Below are 17,077 nucleotides of genomic sequence, written 5' to 3'. Positions count from 1 at the left end.
TGCTCTTTCACTCGAGAACTCAAGTTCTAAGTAGGGGAGGTGTGGTTCGGAGATCTCTCTGGTTTATACATTGAGGCGAGAGCGATGCATTCATTCCAGAAATGTTTATCTGGAGCACTTAGGAGTGCCTGCCAGCTGCGCATACAGCGTGATGGGGATGCCTGTGAGCACGACTCCAGCTGAGGCCTCTTCCCCGCTGCCTGGGGCATCTATCCCAGCTGCCCCTGCGCGATGCCCGTGGAGCCTTCAGGCTAGTTCTCCCTTCACGGGCACCCAAACACCACCTTCCCATTTTCTCCTTCTGTGCCTTTTTTGCTGGTTCCTCCTCATCTCCCTGGAGACTTGGGGTTTGTCACCTTTTTGGGGTGTAGCCTCTTTCACAGAATTTTGTTTGTAAACATATACGATGAGATGTGCAGCCAGTGACAGTCGGTCCTTGTAATTTGCACACTCTATAGTTGCGAATTCAACTACCAGTGGTCGGCAAACCTCGGCTCACGAGCCACATGCGGCTCTTTGGCCCTTTGATTGTGGCTCTTCCACAAAAATATCGGCTCTTCCACAAATACCAACTTCTGCGCATGGGCCACGAAGTTTCAGTCGCACTGTACGTGCGCGCCCCCACATGGTATTTTGTAGAAGAGCCACACTCAAGGGGCCAAAGAGCCGCATGTGGCTCTCGAGCCGTGGTTTGCCGACCACGGACATAGGGATTAACATTTACGTGTAATCCCCAAATTAATACTCACGGTGGTGGGCACGAGTGTGGGCAGAGCTGCCAAGGACGGGACTCGCCCGCTGCGCACCTCCTCGGCTAACACTGAACACGCGACCCTCTGCCACCTGGTTCAGCTCTCAGACTGTCGACGTGTGTGCCCGCCATCTGTTTAGTGGCCCATGACTGTGCATTTCTGTTTTCTTGTGGTGATTTTGCTGTTTAAAAGGAACCCTCCTGCCCTAGCCAGTTTGGCTCAGTGGGAAGAGCGTCGGCCTGCGGACTAAAGGGTCCCAGGTTCCATTCTGGTCAAGGGCACATGCCTGGGTTGCAGGCTCAATCCCCAGTGTGGGGCATGCGGGAGGCAGCCGATCAATGATTCTCTCTCATCATTGATGTTTCTAGCTCTCTCTCCCTCTCCCTTCCTCTCTGAAATCAATAAAAACATATTAAAATAAATAAATAAAAGGGACCCTCCCTCCCCTGCCCAGAGCATAGCACAGAGTTGCTGTCCAGGGTCCTTCAGAGCAGGAGGGAGAGGCTGCCGAGGTTAGAGACTGCGTTCAGGCGTGAGCTACTGTGCTCTTGGCTGGGAGGCCAATGTGAGTGAATTACCAGCAGGTATTAAGTAAGTTGTCTAAACAAAGCACACTGCCCTAACCGGTTTGGCTCAGTAGATAGAGTGTCGGCCTGTGGACCAAAGGGTCCTGGGTTTGATTCTGGTCAAGGGCACATGCCCAGGTTGCAGGCTCAGTCCCCACTAGGGGGCGTGCAGGAGGCAGCCGGTCAATGATTCTCATCATGGATGTTTCTATCTCTCCCTTCCTCTCTGAAATCAATAAAAATATGTTTTAAAAAAATAAAAGAACAATAAAGGACTCCCATCTGATTAAGTCAAGTCCACCCTGGAAGATGTCCCTTTTGATTAAAGTTAACTGGTTTAGGGCCTTAATGACATCTGCAAAATCAATTCACCTTTGTCGTATAAGATAATCAGGAGAGGGATTCATCTCCTTTGTCCTATAACCCAACCTGGTCCCCGGTATATAACACTGGGGGGCAGAGATCTTGGGGGTCCCCTTGGAGTTCTGCCCATCACAGCATATCTGCAACCACTGCCACGTGACATGCAAGCCTCCGTGGTTTCTGTGGGGGACCAGGCCACAGGAGCTAATCCTGGGGTCTTTGATGCATTGCCTAAATTCTTCATTGAAGGAATGGCCAAGTTCCCGTTTGCTGAGGGGTGAAGTTTCTATCCTCCCAGCCCCTGGAGGCCTGCATGCTAAGTCGGGCACTAGATGTCTCTGTGCTTTTCCTCACCCCACCTCTAACCACACCCACCCCCATGGTCGCACCCATTCCCAGGCTGTGACGCAGGGCAGCGCTGGCTGACAGAACTAAGTGAGCCTTCCGTGTGATGGAGAGCACACCCCGAGCCCCCGGGCACGGGCCCTGACTGGGATCTAACCGATGACAGTTTGGTGCATGGGCCGATGTTCAACCACAAACCACACTGACCAGGCGGTCTATTAATTTTAACAATTTTTATTAACCCTGTTTATCCAAAATACAGAATCATTTCAACATAGTAGTCAATATAAAAATAGTAGTGAGATGTTACAGATTCTTTTTAAAAAAATATATTTTTTATTGATTTCAGAGAGGAAGGGAGAGGGAGAGAGAGATAGGAACATCAATGATGAGAGAGAATCATTGATTGGCTGCCTCCTGCACACCTCCCACTTGGGACGGAGCCCACAAATCAGGTATGTGCCCTTGACCGTAATCGAACCAGGGACCCTTCAGTCTGCAGACCAATGCTCTATCCACTGAGCCAAACCAGCTAGAGTGATTCTTTTTTTTATATTAAGTCCTCTGAATTGTCTGTGTTTTTTTAATTATTATTTTAAATATTTTTGTATCGATTTCAGAGAGGAAGGGAGAGATAGAAACATCAATGATGAGAGAGAATCATTGATTGGCTGCCTCCTGCAAGCCCCACACTGGGCATGTGCCCTGACCAGGAATCAAACTGTGACCTCCTGGTTCATAGGTCGACACTCAACCCCTGGGTCACCCTGGCCCAGCTATTATTATTTTTTAATCCTCACCCCAGGACATGCTTAGAGTGAGGAAGGGAGAGAGAGGGAGATAAAAACATCCATATGAGATAGAAACATTGATCGGCTGCCTTAAATACACTCCTTGATCCAGGATCAAACCCACAACCCAGGTATGTGCCCTGACCAGGAATCGAACCAGCAACCTTCAGCACATGGACGATGCCCAGCCAACTGAGCTACTCGGCCAGGGCCAGTGTGTTTCACACTCAGTACATCACAGTTCAGACTTGCCACAGTCCATTACGCACCTGGCCCAGGCGACGAGTGGCTGCCTTCTTGGAAAATGCAGAATTTGATGCTGACAACTTGCCCATTTCTGACTCCAGCCTGAGATTTTTCCCCTGAACGCCTGTACCATCCCTTTTTCAATGACGTTAGGCTATTCCCTAGTGTTGTATCGTTTGTTATAATATTTTGTTCTTGGTAGCAGCACAGAGCAGAAATAATTGATCAGGTCAAAATACAGTACTTGGAAATTAGGAAAAAAACACAAAACCGATTTAGGCCTTGGCTGGGTGGCTCTGTTGGTTAGAGTATCATCCCGTGCACCAAAGGGTTGTGGGTTCGAATCCCAGTCAGGGCACATACCTAGGTTTTGGGATCAATTCCTGGTCGGGCAGGGAGGCAACTAGTCAATGTTTCTCTCTCTCTCCAAATCAATGGAAACATATCCTTGGGTGAAGATTGAAAACAGAAAGACAAAAATTGACTTAAGACCCATATAGCATACAGTGTAGGATCAAAATGTGGGCTCCGATTATTTCATTATTTGGACTTAATCAAAATTTAAAATCTCTGCCCGGCCAGCATGGCTCAGGGTTGAGCGTCAACCTATGAACCAGGAGGTTGAGGTTCGATTCTTGGTTTGGGCACATGTCCAGGTTGTGGGCTGGATACCCCATAGGGGGCATGCAGGAGGCAGGGGGCAGATCGGTGATTCTCATCATTGATGTTTCTGTCTCTCCCTCTCACTTCCTCTATGAAATCAATTTTAAAAATATTTTTAAAAAGATAACAAGTCCTAGCTGGGTTTGCTCAGTGGATAGAGCGTCAACCTGCGGAGCGAAGGGTCCTGGGTTTGATTCCGGTCAAGAGCACATGCCCAGGTTGAAGGCTTGATCCCCAGTGCGGGGTGTGTGGGAGGCAGCCCATCAATGATTCTTTCTCATCATTGATGTTTCTCCCTCTCCCTATCTCTCTGAAATCAATGAAAAATTTTAAAAAGACGTATTTTTTAAATGAGTGCACACTTTTAAAAAATGGACGTGAGCAGACACTTGATAAAAGAAGATATACGGCCCTAGCCGGTTTGGCTCAGTGGATATAGCGTCGGCCTGCAGACTGAAGGGCCCCGGGTTCAATTCTGGCCAAGGGCACATGCCTGGGTTGTGGGCTCGATCCCTAGTAGGGGGGTGTGTAGGAGGCAGCCAATCAATGATTCTCTCTCATCATTGATGTTTCTCTCTCTCTCTCTCTCTCTTCCTTTCTCTCTGAAATCAATAAAAATCTTTTTTTTTTAAAAAGAAGATATACGAATGGTCAATGAGCACATGAACAGACGCTCAGCAGCAGTGGTCAGAGCACTACAAATGACAGCCGCGACGAGATACCACTGCGTACCCACCAGCCTGGTGAAAACGAAAGACGGATCCTATCAGGTGCTGGCCAGGACCTGGAGCAGCTGGAACTCTTCATGCACCCCTGATGGGAATGCAAAATGGTAGGACACCCTGGAAGACTTTTTGGCAGTTCCTTATCACTACGGTGTCGGGTGAATTTCCCGCCAAAATATAAGATGGCGCAGGCAATTATTTAGGTTTCCCGCGCAAAAGCAGAGTTAGTTTAAAATGCCTATATCTTTTGAAGTATGGGTTCGATTGAAATGAAATTTTCGGTTTCTTGTGTAAAAAATGAAAATTTATTCAATCACAGACATTTTTTTTATCTATTCAGTACATAAATAATTCGATATATATAAACTAAATACGAAAAACCCAAAAAATACTTATTACCTAAAAATATACACATATTTTTAAAGTTTAAAATAAAATTTTCATAATAAATCAAAACAAATAGAAATTAATAGTTTTTTAGTGTATGATATTTTTCAAAACACTTGTACTCACATTTTCAAGATCGCTATCACAAGAATAATTGGACAACTTGTCTGCACAAAACTCATCATCACTATAGTCTGAATGCTGCGACATTCTAGGTTAAAGCAAATAAAAATAATACTAACTGAAAATAGCGGTACTCCGATAGATATCTGATATAAAAAAATAATTATTATGCGAACACTTTGCGGAACGATTTTATTTTATTTGGTTAAAAAATTCTATATGAATGTCTTTATCACAATATATTTAAATATTTAAACACGTAATAATATTCACAAAACTCAAAACTAAAGACATCCGGACACAAGAAGTATTTCTCAATAACTATTCTCTTTGCATGGTGAGATATCCAGGGATATCGGTTATAAAATGAGAAAACAATACATTGGTACCCTAACGGTATTGTACTCGACCAGCGCCATAAAGTGTTCTCTACTTACAAGGGATTTTTATGATACCTATTACCCCAATGGGTATGAAACGGTTCGCATACGCAGGTAGGTATCTTTGTGAACGGCAAACAAACAAATATTTGGTAATACGCAGTTACAATCGGCCCGAGTTTACACGTTTCCCGCACTCCACCGCAAATCTATATGAACCGAGTTAAGACGGCTCCCGCGGAGTACGCGCAATTCACGCGAGCCGACTTAACTCGTTTCCCGCAATCCAAGTGTTATAAAGTGAAGCATAGAGCATACACCCTGCATGCAACTCGGTCATCTGCTCCCAGGTTGACCCCAGAGAAAGGACAAAGTGTCTCTTCACAGGAAGACTTGTACACGAATGCTCATAGCCCCCTTTATTCACAACAGCCCAATCAGGACATTACTCAGATGTCTGTCAACAGGAAAGTAAATAAACTATGATACTGTTACCGAACTCAAGGGGGTCCGCAGCTTGGGGTATTCTGCTAAAACATGAAACAGTTGTTGCAAGGTAGTTTTATTTACTTACAACAAGTAAAGGAAACAGGATGCATATCCAAAACTCTGCCTCCCCAAGGGGGCTTAGCCATGTGGCTCATAACTATTTGGTCAATTACATGTTGATTTCTTCTGTGCAGTTGGCTACACTTACCAGTGGAGTTCTTGTTCAGTAATCCTGTTTACAGCTGCAGCTGAGAAAGGCTATGCTACATTTTAACACTTAGCAAGAATAACAGTAATAACATCTAGAACTTCCCAGGCCTGAAGACCCTTGTCCTAACCATACACCAGTACAATGCAATACTCCTGAGCAATAAAAAGGATTGCACAACTTTATGTGCAACAACATGGATGAATCTCAAAAACATTAGGCTGAGTGAATGAAGACAGACACAAGACATCACGTCCCATATAATTCCATTTATAGGAAACTTTAGCAAAGGAAAGCTACACTATAGTGACAGAAAATAGAAAGTGATTGCTTCAGTGGTTGGGTGGGTAAAGGTATCAACTAGAGAGGGTCATGAAGGATCTTTCCAGGGTGATGCTTCTACAAGTTGCATTCATCTTCATTCAACGAGTGACTTTTCCTGCAGATCCTGGAGAGCTCCCTGGAGGAGGCGGTGTCTGGTCTGTGCCCTGATTGACGTATAGGAGTTGGTTGACAAAGGGAGGTGGGTGTTCCTTGCAGGGAGAGGGACTGGCAAAGGCCAAATGGTTTGAGTGAAGTTGCTGAGTTTAGAAAACTTGGAACGGTTAAGTAGAGGGGCTGGAGTCTACATGCATTAACGCCCGAGTCCTTCCCGACTGGGTTCGAGACCCTGGACCAGCCCTCCCTCTCTTTGGGTCTCTAATGGCTCCAGTTTCCCCCGCCCCCTCACGTAAATGGGCAAATTCTTCCTTGTTTCTCTCAGACTCCCTTGGGGCTGGGAGAACCCATGAATAGACGGTGAGTGACAGTTCTTTTGAGTCAATCGCTGGAGGATAAAGCCCTCTCTCCTCGTGGGCCAATCGCCTTGTGCTTGAGACCGGCCGCTGGGCGGGGCTCGCCAAAGGCCTCATGACCTCACGTTTTCGATAAACCAGTAGCAGCTGATAAGAGGCGGGTCCTTTAGGTGATGGACAGATCTATTTCAAAATGTCCGCTAGCGCGGGGCCCGCCGGGAAGCTTTGAGGCGGTGCTGGGGGAAGGGGCGGGAACTCCCGGCTGGCTTCGCCCAATCATCAGTCGTGCTTCCTGTGATAGACGAGAAGTCTTTGCCATCCCGGTCGACTTACGTGGGCGGGGCTTTTCACGCCAGACTGGGCGCGTCCCTGAACTTTGATGGGCATCTTCTTTGTCCAATTGGTAAACGGTATTCCCAGACGGACCGCCTCCATCGCCAATGAGATCTCCTGGCGGGGTCGCGGTGGGCGGGCCCAGACTCTCCGCTATAAGGCGGTCTCGGGAGAGTGCGGAGAAGGGGGGGGGTCTCGGCGGATCGAGGTGTAGGTGCGGGTGAATATGGCGGCAGCCGAGACCGCGAACTGCATCATGGAGGTGAGCGTTTGGAACGCCGCCGGGGGCGGGGGTCGGTTCGGGGGTCCGTGTTTTATGGCACGGGGAAGGGGCTGTGAGTCGGCGGATTTGAGTAAAGGCCTCCAGCCGTCCGGAGGGGAGTCCGCATGCTCCGGATCGGGGCCACCGTTTCGGTGCGGGTTCCCTAGCTTTCGGGGGGCCTGCGGTATCCCGCCCAGACGCTGTTCTCGGGCCCCCTCCCACGTGGAGGAGGGCTGGGGGCGCTTCCGGCCTGGCCCCCACGTGGCCGCGGCGCGGTGGGTGGGGAGGGGGTGTGCCGCGCCCGGTGGCCCGGCGGGCTCCACGTGCGGGACAAAGGCCCCGCCCCCGGCCGGGGGAGGGGCGCCCCGGGGGGGGGCGGGGGGAGGCTCTCACCCTTCGGAGGCCCCCGGCCCTCCACGAGGATCGCGGCGTACATTTCCGAGTGGGACTTACTCGGGGGCCTTCAGTCTCTTGGAAGGAAGGGGCGGTGTATCGGGTCCCTCCACATCCCCCTCCCAGGACCAGGCATTCACTTAGGCCTCGGTCCAGGTTTTATGCACTTTTGGGTTCGGATTGGAGGAAGACAAAGACCTGGTTTTCTCTGCTCCCCCTCCCCCGTCCCCCGTTTCCTGTGCCTGGATTCTCCTCCCGGGGCTTCGGGAGCAGGGGGATGGGGGATGCCCCTGTGACCTCTCTCGGTGGTGGTGGGGGGGCCTCCAGCTGAAGGAGATCGGTCCCGATAAGGCGCCCGGCACCCCCTTGTGGCCGTTTCTGGGTGTGTGGGAGGGACATCTTTTTCATGGGGCGTGTCTGGAAGCCCACCGCCCCGTCGGAGCCCGGCCGCGCGAGGGGAGGGGTCTGCCGGGAAGGGGCCGTGATGGAAGCTGCGAGCTCTCACCCCCATTCCTCTCCCCTCGGCGCTCGTGAAGGCGGGGGATGGACGCCCCCTTCCAGAACCCCTGGGCGAGGGTCCGGAGCCTGGATGCCTGAAATGGTTTCCCAAAATGTGGGTTCCCGTGCGGCCATGTGGGGTTGGTGCCGGCGCGGGGTTTCAGGCTGCCCGGGGCCTGTCTGGCTGAGACATGAGTGAGATGGAGAAACGGGCCCAGCGGGGAATCCCCTCCCAGCCGCCCTTTGTGGGCATCCTCGCTGGCTTGCGGGAATGGGGGTGGGGCCCGGAGCCCTGTGGGTCACGCTTCTCGGCGCCCGGTCCCAGCTGTCATCTGATGGGGCCGCCGGATTTTCACCCCTTCCCTTGTGGCTCTCTCTGGAGTGGGAGGGCAGCTCCCCAGGGTCACTCCAATGACTCCCATCCCCCCGTGGCCGCCCTGGACCAGGGCCCCGGTGGTGGAGGAAATACCTCCCCGGGAGGTTGCCTCGGAATTGACCAAACACTTGGGGGCTTGCAAGCCTGCGATGTGTGTCTGGATGGGGGGAGGAGGGCTGGGGTCCAGAGTCCGGCCTCTTCCCGGGGAATCTGTCTTCCTAGGTGGAGGGAAATAAGCCAGGAGATTGGCTCCAGCTGGTTTTATGTGGGGCTTCCTGAGCCCAAGGCAGGAGCTAGGGGGCCGGGGGCCAGCTCTGGTGGGGGTGCCTGTGTGCTACATCTCCATCCTGGAATCCTCTCATGAAAGAGACTGGTTTCCAGAAGTGGCAGGTGCCCAGAGGGCACACTCTGCCAGCCACCTCCCCGCTATGGGTGTGTGTGTGTGTGCACGCGTGTGTGTGTCAGGGTCAGGAAATGTCACCTAATCTGGGGGGATTAGATGATGGAGGGGAGTGACAGCTGGCAGTGCCTATGTGCCCAGTGGGTGCCAGTTCCTCCGGGCCGGGTGGGGGAGGTGTGCATGGTCAGATGCCTGGCCAGAGAGGGGCAGCTTGGGATCCGTCCGCCATCTCTCCAGCCACAGCTGAGACAGAATCCCTCTCTCCTCCCCCCACTTGTCCCACCCCTTTTTGAAACAACCCTGCCTCATTACCTGCTCTCTGCCACCACTGCCCACCAAGGAAAAGGAAAATTGCAGGAAAACACTCCCCTCTTCTAACAGCCAGGGTCCCCTGGCCTGGCCTGCCCCTAGCCGCTCCCAGTAGCTAATCCTTTCTCCCTGTACTCTCTCCTAGAATTTTGTAGCCACCTTGGCTAATGGGATGAGCCTCCAGCCGCCTCTTGAAGAAGTAAATATCCTTTTGTGAGACCCTTCCCCATATTAAGATATCTTGCCACACTTCAGGCCCTGTCTAGTGGTCTAACCATGAGCCCTCTTGCTTCAAACCAGCTTACCCTTTGCCCCCGAACACTTAGTACACACTCCCTTGAGGTTTGTGGCCCCCACCTTGCCTTCCGCAATAGTGTGGCTGCTTCCTTAACTCTATTTCCAGCTCCCCTTTGCCCTCCCCTATGTCTGCTCCAGTTCTGCCTTCCCCTCCCCTCCCAGCTGTGGGCTGAGCTAGAGACGGGGGCAGAGAGACTGGAGAGATGGTAGGCATGGCTGAGATATCGGGGTGTTCCCTGGGGGCGGGGTATCCTGCAATAGGAATATGGAGCTTGTGGGTTCTGGGGAGGCAAGGTGGCAGATGGGAGCTGTAGGGTTGCCATGGTATGATTTGGGGGGGTTATTCCAGGGAGAAGTAGGGACCTGGAGGCTTAAGAGGCTTTCGGGAGCCCCAGATTTGACCCATGGTCCTATCCTCCCTCTCCCAGGTCTCCTGTGGCCAAGCAGAATGCAGCGAGAAGCCCAACGCTGAGGACATGACGTCCAAAGATTACTACTTCGACTCCTATGCTCACTTTGGTATCCACGAGGTGAGTGTGCACAGCTGAATCTGGAGAGGTTAATTTATGGGAGGGCTGGAACTGAATTTCCCACCATGCACCCTGCCTTCCCTGTCAGCAGGCTGCCCCTCTGCGCATGCCCCAAGCTCACCCTGGGGGTCTGCTCTGCCAGCGGTTGCCTTGGAGACCAAGGTTAGCCAGGTGCTCTTCAGGCTCCCTCCTGGGAGGCAGGGGTGGGAGCCCACATGCTTGGCTGAGATGCAGTTGGAGGTCAGGGCCGGCTGGTTTCTGCCGCCCTCTAGTGACCGGCGGTGGGATTGTCCCCCAGCTGCTCAGGTCTGGTGTGCAGATGGCTTCTCTACTCTGGTTCCCTGGAGGCTGAGGTCCCAGTAGTTGGAATGGATCCTGAGGATTTTTCTTTTGGTCTTTTTTTTTTCTGAGTGTATAGGTCAGTGGATTATTGATTTCAGCGAGGAAGGGAGAGAGAGAAAGAGATATAAACATCAATGATGAGAGAGAGTCATTGATCAGCTGCCTCCTGCACACCTCCTACTGGGGATCAAGCCCACAACCCAGATATGTGCCCCGACCCGGAATCAAACCATGACCTCCTGGTTCACGCTGACCGGGCTACTGAGGACTTTTTAAAAGCAAATGTAGTTGAGGCTTAGGAGGCAGTGGTAGAATCTGGCTAATCTATGATGGGAGTTTAGTCTATCCAGTCTGATGTTACAAATAGGGAAACTGAGGCACGTGGAAAGGAAATAACTTGTTCCAAAGGGACTAAGCAAGTGGGAAGGCTGAGCTCTAGCACTCCAAACTGTCAGCGTGTCAGAGGCCAGGACACCCCTGTTTCCAGCTGTGAACGTAGGCCCCTCATGGTACCTTCGTAACCCATCTCCCCAGGAGATGCTGAAAGACGAGGTGCGCACCCTCACCTACCGCAACTCCATGTTTCACAACCGGCACCTCTTCAAGGACAAGGTGGTGCTGGACGTGGGCTCCGGCACGGGGATTCTCTGTATGTTTGCTGCCAAGGCCGGGGCCCGCAAGGTCATTGGGGTGAGTGTCCTGGACAGCGGGGTGGGCTTGGGCCCTGGGACGGAAAGGGGCGCCTTGGGGCTCAGGGATTGGATAGAGGGGGTGGGAGGTGAGGACGGGACTGGGGGGGGGTCTCACCCTCACTTCTTCCTGGACCCCAGATCGAGTGTTCCAGTATCTCTGATTATGCGGTGAAGATCGTCAAAGCCAACAAGTTAGACCATGGTGAGCCCAGGAAGAGAATGGGTTTCTGGGGGTGGAAGGGGCGATCCCAGCTTCCCTGGGCCCTTGGCGGGAGGGTGGGCGCCACTGAACACAAATTCAGCTTGTCCTCTCCCGTGGGCTCTGAGCTGCCAACAGCCTGAGAATTCAACCTTCCCAGAGCCCGTAACCTGAAAAGCAGGTTCTGCTATCTTAGAATTTAAGTGTTAAAGTCCCAAACTCAGTGCCTCGCTCTAAAACCTTAGGCAAGAAGCAGTCTTTAGATATTTCAGCGAGTAGGGTCATGTGGGCCCACGTGAGAAGGCACTCACCCGCCCTTCTCGGAGCTCAGCCAACACTCCCAGACTTCTGTACCTACCAGCACATGTGCGTGTAAATGTTTTCTACATTTACGTGCATTATTTTTACACAAATGGCATTTCACACAAGTCTTTCCCTTGGCTTTTTCTTATTTAAAAAAAAAATACCTTTTTATTGATTTCAGAGAGGAAGGGAGAGGGAGAGATAGAAACATCCATGATGAGAGAGAATCATTGATCGGCTGCCTCCTGTACGCCCCCCACTGGGGATCAAGCCTGCAACCCGGGCCTGTGCCCTGACCGGCAATCAAACCGTGACCTCCTGGTTCATAGGTTGGCACTCACCAGCCCCCTCCCCCCCCCCCCCCGCCTTACTTTTTCTCTTTGGTCATCGTGTCATTTAACCTGTTGCAGGATGTTGAGAGGTTCTTGTTCTTTTTGATACATACCCGGGCCTTCTTAACCAGGCTCCTGGTGATGGGCATTTAGCTGCTTTTGAGAGCTTCCTCTCCTGCATGTAAGGTCATTCCACAAATGAACTGGTACATCTATGAGGCTGATTTATAAAAGTAGTATCGCATGGGTCAAACATGTAAGTTGCTAGATGTTGCCAGATGGCCTTTGAGTTTCCACCTGCGAGGTTTGAGGGGCAGAGAATGTGGGAAGGGGGTGGGTTTTCTGGATGTGAAGGCTCCTGGCATTTAGGAACTGCAGGGATTTTTCTTTCTTTCTTAGTAAGACTAGTATAGTGACACCCCCCCCCCCCCCCCACCCCACCTCAAGTACCCAACACTCAGCTTTAAATATGTCCATTGGAAGCCAATTCCAACTGTGATGTCATTTAGATCCTGCTGTGCATGTTTCTAATAGATGATCATGCCGTTACTGGCAAAACCTTAACATCACCTACTACCTAATCCATGTAAGATTTCTGCTTCTGCCTCAGGAAATGTCTAGAGTGAGTGAACTTGAGACTGAGTGAACAGGGCGTGGCTTCAGCTGGCAGAGTTCTTTGAAGATGCCCAAATGTAGCCCCAGCCCTTCCTTAGAAGTCAAGGGCTGCCCCAGTGGGGTCCCCAGGCTCTGGACCCCCAGAGGGAGGCAGTCAGACGGGTCTCCTCAGGCCTGTGCCCCTCTCTGCCCCTACAGTGGTGACCATCATCAAGGGGAAGGTAGAGGAGGTGGAGCTGCCGGTGGAGAAGGTTGACATCATCATCAGCGAGTGGATGGGCTACTGTCTCTTCTATGAGTCGATGCTCAACACCGTGCTCTATGCCCGAGACAAGTGGCTGGTGAGGCCCTGGCGGCTGGGGGGGAACGCAGGCTGGGTCCTGAGGGTGTTTGTTGCGTGTATCAGTCGGGGGCCAGGCCGGAAGCCAAAGCCAGGCCAGGTATTTCCCACACAGGGGACTTAACACGGGGGATTGCCTGCACAGATGTTGGGAGGCCCACAGCCAAACGAGTATAACAACTTTTGGGAGCTACATGGTGACAAGAAGATGGTACAGTGTCAGGGAGGCGTTAGTGCTGGGAAGAAAACCATAGCAGGACAAAGGGATAGGGAAGGACAGGTGGGGGGAGAGGGCATGATCCTCTCAGGTTCTCACATCAAAGATGTGCCAGGCAGAGGGAACACCCAAGGGAGATGACTGAGACTTGATCAAAGGATGGGCACACAGGATCTGTTTCTGAGGGGAAGAACACTGGACAGGATTTCAGCCAGTGCAAAGGTCCTGGGGCAGGAGTGTGCGTGGGTGTTGAGCAGCAGGGAAGCTAGTGAAATGAGGATCTGGAAGAGCAGTAGGAGGTGAAGTTAGAGGTGAGGGGTGGAGGGGCCTTGTGGACCCTCATGAAACTTTGCTTTCCCTCTCAGGAGCCAGGAAGGGTTCTGATGATCCCTCAGAACCTCCAGACAGGGTCTGATTTAGGTGCTCCTGGGCGCCACCTGATGGCCATGTGGGGAATGATTTGGGGGTGTGGGCAGAGCAGGAAACCCTTCGACAGCTGCCTGAAGTGTCAATGGCTCCGCCAAGGGTGGGGCAGAGGGGGTGGCACACACTGGAGAGGTTTGGCGGCAGCATTGCCAAGGCCCCCCCCCAACCTTCACGCCCTCACCCTTCCCTTACACAGGCGCCCGATGGCCTCATCTTCCCAGACCGAGCCACGCTGTACGTGACGGCCATCGAGGACCGGCAGTACAAAGACTACAAGATCCACTGTGAGCTTGGGCCCAAGGAGCTCGTGGGCTGGGGCGGGCTCGACCTGACCTGGGCGCCGCGGTGTGCTCACCCCTCCTTCCTGCCTCCTCCCAGGGTGGGAGAATGTGTATGGCTTTGACATGTCTTGCATCAAAGACGTGGCCATCAAGGAGCCCCTGGTGGATGTGGTGGACCCCAAGCAGCTGGTCACCAACGCCTGCCTCATCAAGGTGAGGGGATGGGCATGGCCAGGTGTCCCCCGGGGTTGGAACCAAAGAAGGGCCAGCACCTGTCCCGCATGCGACACATCAGGGCGCAGCGTGCCGGCCTGAGGTCTTGGGTTCCTCGCCCGTCAGCCAGGGTAATGCTAGAGGCCCAGCGGAGCTGTGTCTTCCATTAAAAAGCTCCGAGCCAGCCAAGGCCAGTGGTTCCAAGATGGAACCCATTGAGCTGGGCTTGCCCTGCCCAGGGACACTCTTTCCAGGGGGAACACAGGCGGCAGCTCAGACCCCTGGGCGGGGCTCACCTGAGCCCACCGAATGCAAGAAGCCGGGCCAGAAGCGAATTTATCATAAGTCAAGGATACGGGCTGCGATCCATTGTTGAGCCCCTCCCTCCACATCCCACACGTCACTCTGTGAGGCGGGCAGAACCACGTGGAGGGAGTGAGGAGAGGAGACAGGACACGAGCAGGCGGCCTGGCCAGCCCAGCCTCTGAGGCTGCATCAGAACCAGGGCTTTGTTCTGAGCGCGTCCAGGAGCTGCCCGGGGTTTAAGCAGGGGCTCGGCCCGATTGGATTGGCTTGTTTTACAGTTGTCACCTTGGCTGATGGATGTGTCTAGCTCAGATATGTGGGCGGGGCGGGCGGGATAGAAGCAGGGAGCCCCATGAGGAGGCTGCTGGGGCAGGGGGTAGGCCACGGGGAGAGGTGAACGGGCAGTTCTTAAAGTAAAGTGGTAGGTCCAGGAATAAACTCGGGTTTGAGGTTCGGATGGGGAGAGGAGGGAACGGGGACTCCAACCCCCGCCCACGGCCCCCCGCCCCCCGTTTGCCTTGGACCCTGGGCCGGACGTGGTGGCGTGGGACTCACGGGCCTGTCCCGCAGGAGGTGGACATCTACACCGTGAAGGTCGAAGACCTGACCTTCACCTCGCCCTTCTGCCTGCAAGTGAAGCGGAACGACTACGTGCACGCGCTGGTGGCCTACTTCAACATCGAGTTCACGCGCTGCCACAAGAGGACCGGCTTCTCCACCAGTGAGTCCGCGGGAGGGGGCCGCCTGCTCCGCCTTAGTTTCCCCCCACCCCCCGCAGAACCTAGGCAGGACCCTCTGAGGGGCAAGGAGGAGGGTGAGGGGATTCACGGGCAGGTGGACCACAGTCAACACTCCGTAAACAGCCATTGATGGGGGGGGTGCCAGGCAGAGGGAAGGGCAAGACCAAGAGGGGGCACAGGGGCCAGTCGGCTGACCTGACTCTGCCTCAGGCCCCGAGTCCCCGTACACGCACTGGAAGCAGACGGTGTTCTACATGGAGGACTACCTGACGGTGAAGACGGGCGAGGAGATCTTTGGCACCATCGGCATGCGGCCAAACGCCAAGAACAACGTGAGGCTCGGGCACCGGGGGGGACTGTGGAGGCACCGCTGCTTGTCTGGGGCTCTTGGGGGTCTGCCTGTGGAACACGGATTGTAGTGAGCACCTGCGGGCAGTGGGCCCTGGGGACCCAGCCACGATCAGGCTGAACCCCTGCCCTCCCGATGTTGCCGATCTAGACATGGGTCACGGTCAGCGGTAAACGGCAGCTGGACAGCGGGAGGTGACTGTGCCAAGCTGACGAGGGTGGGCCAGCTGCGGGGGGGTGGGGTGGGGGGGGGGGCTAGTTTCCCAGCCTGGGCCTGGGGATCGAGGGAAGCAAAGGAGGGCCGGGCCGTTTGTTCCTCCTGCGCCCCTGGCAGGACGCAGCTGCCATGGGCTGGGGGGCTGGGGGGCTGGAGGCAGGTCTGGGGCAGAGTCAGGAGCTCCAGCTCAGCCTCATGGGAGGAGGAAGGGTCTGATTCCTGAGGGGCGTGGCCTGCGCCAAAACATCAGGCCCTTGTGTAAGGCTGGATGGTGCCCGGGGAGCCTGGATCGGGGGGAGTGGCCCAAAAGGCACCCACTTTCGGAGTCAGGGAGACAAGCCCATTAAAGCAGGGACTCGCAACCAGGGACTGTTTGCTGTGCCCCAGATGACACTGGTCACTAGAGGCGTGGGGGTATGACAAACTGGAGAGGGTGCTCCCCTCTGCTTCCTCCTGACCTGGACAGTTCTGCATCTCTGCCTGCCCTGTCTCCGGTCCCCTCACGTCCCCCCTCTCCCCACAGCGCGACCTGGACTTCACCATTGACCTGGACTTCAAGGGCCAGCTGTGTGAGCTGTCCTGCTCCACCGACTACCGGATGCGCTGAGGCGGCGCCCGGTGTCCCCCACCCCAGCCCGGCCGGCCCTGCACAGGCCCAGCGGCTGTGGCATTTCTTAGGCGGTTTCGGGATCGCCCTTCCTCTCCTTTTCTCAGAAGGGAGTGACAGGGGCCTGGGCCCGGGATGGGAGGGTTGGGGGGAGGGCACATTGTGACTGTTTTTCATAACTTATGTTTTTATATGGTTACATTTATGCCAATAAATCCTCAGCTGGGACAGCTTGGCTTCCGGGGGGCTGGGGTTCCGTGTGCAGGTGCTAAGGTTTCAGTCTGAGCAGCCGGGAGTACCCGGATGATGGCTGTAGGTCTCTGTCCTCACTTGTGTCTAGTTCTGTCTCACCACAGCCCTCTGAGTCTTGTCCCAACTCACCTCTTGCTCACTCCCAGGATCTCTTCCCCCCACCCTCTCTGGGGGGAGTGAGTCTGTCCCCCCAGTCCCCTCTCCTGCCCCTGAGGCCCTGTTATCTCTCGTCCCCACTGGGCATGGCTCTGAGCCCAGCTGCATGCCAGGCTGGTGGAGGATTGGGGTGTGGGTTCCCAGTATACCTGAGCCCTTAAGCTTCTCAAAAGGCCATTTCCCTGCCTCGCCCAACACACATGATTCCTCTGTTTTTTTCTGTCCAGGCCCCTCCAAGGCCATGCAGGGCTGACTGGCAGT

The 17,077-nt window shown here is 53.9% G+C and overlaps 1 protein-coding gene across 3 annotated transcripts; it reads left to right on the top strand.

The window, feature by feature from the left end:
• Positions 1-7,322: 7,322 nt before the first annotated feature.
• PRMT1 (protein arginine methyltransferase 1) lies at positions 7,323-16,636 on the top strand. 3 transcript variants are annotated; one of them, XM_070401866.1, is made up of 11 exons: positions 7,339-7,427; positions 9,549-9,602; positions 10,129-10,230; positions 11,107-11,262; positions 11,403-11,466; positions 12,912-13,054; positions 13,893-13,980; positions 14,075-14,190; positions 15,067-15,217; positions 15,447-15,568; positions 16,325-16,636. In XM_070401866.1, exons 1-11 carry the CDS (start codon positions 7,392-7,394, stop codon positions 16,406-16,408), a joined length of 1,116 nt encoding a protein of 371 aa, XP_070257967.1. In that variant the 5' UTR covers positions 7,339-7,391; the 3' UTR covers positions 16,409-16,636. The 3 variants fall into 3 exon arrangements, with proteins under 3 accessions (XP_070257968.1, XP_070257967.1, XP_070257969.1); XM_070401867.1 differs by lacking the exon at positions 9,549-9,602 and having other exon boundaries at positions 7,323-7,427; XM_070401868.1 differs by lacking the exons at positions 7,339-7,427; positions 9,549-9,602 and adding an exon at positions 9,835-9,906.
• Positions 16,637-17,077: the final 441 nt, after the last annotated feature.

The sequence above is a fragment of the Myotis yumanensis genome, unplaced genomic scaffold (genome assembly GCF_028538775.1).
Source record: "Myotis yumanensis isolate MYYU_CA2020_CCGP unplaced genomic scaffold, mMyoYum1.0.hap1 SCAF_23, whole genome shotgun sequence".
In the NCBI taxonomy this organism is placed as follows: Eukaryota; Metazoa; Chordata; class Mammalia; order Chiroptera; family Vespertilionidae; genus Myotis; species Myotis yumanensis.
Note: the sequence above shows the minus strand (reverse complement) of the source record. Positions and strands in the feature narration are given on the sequence as shown.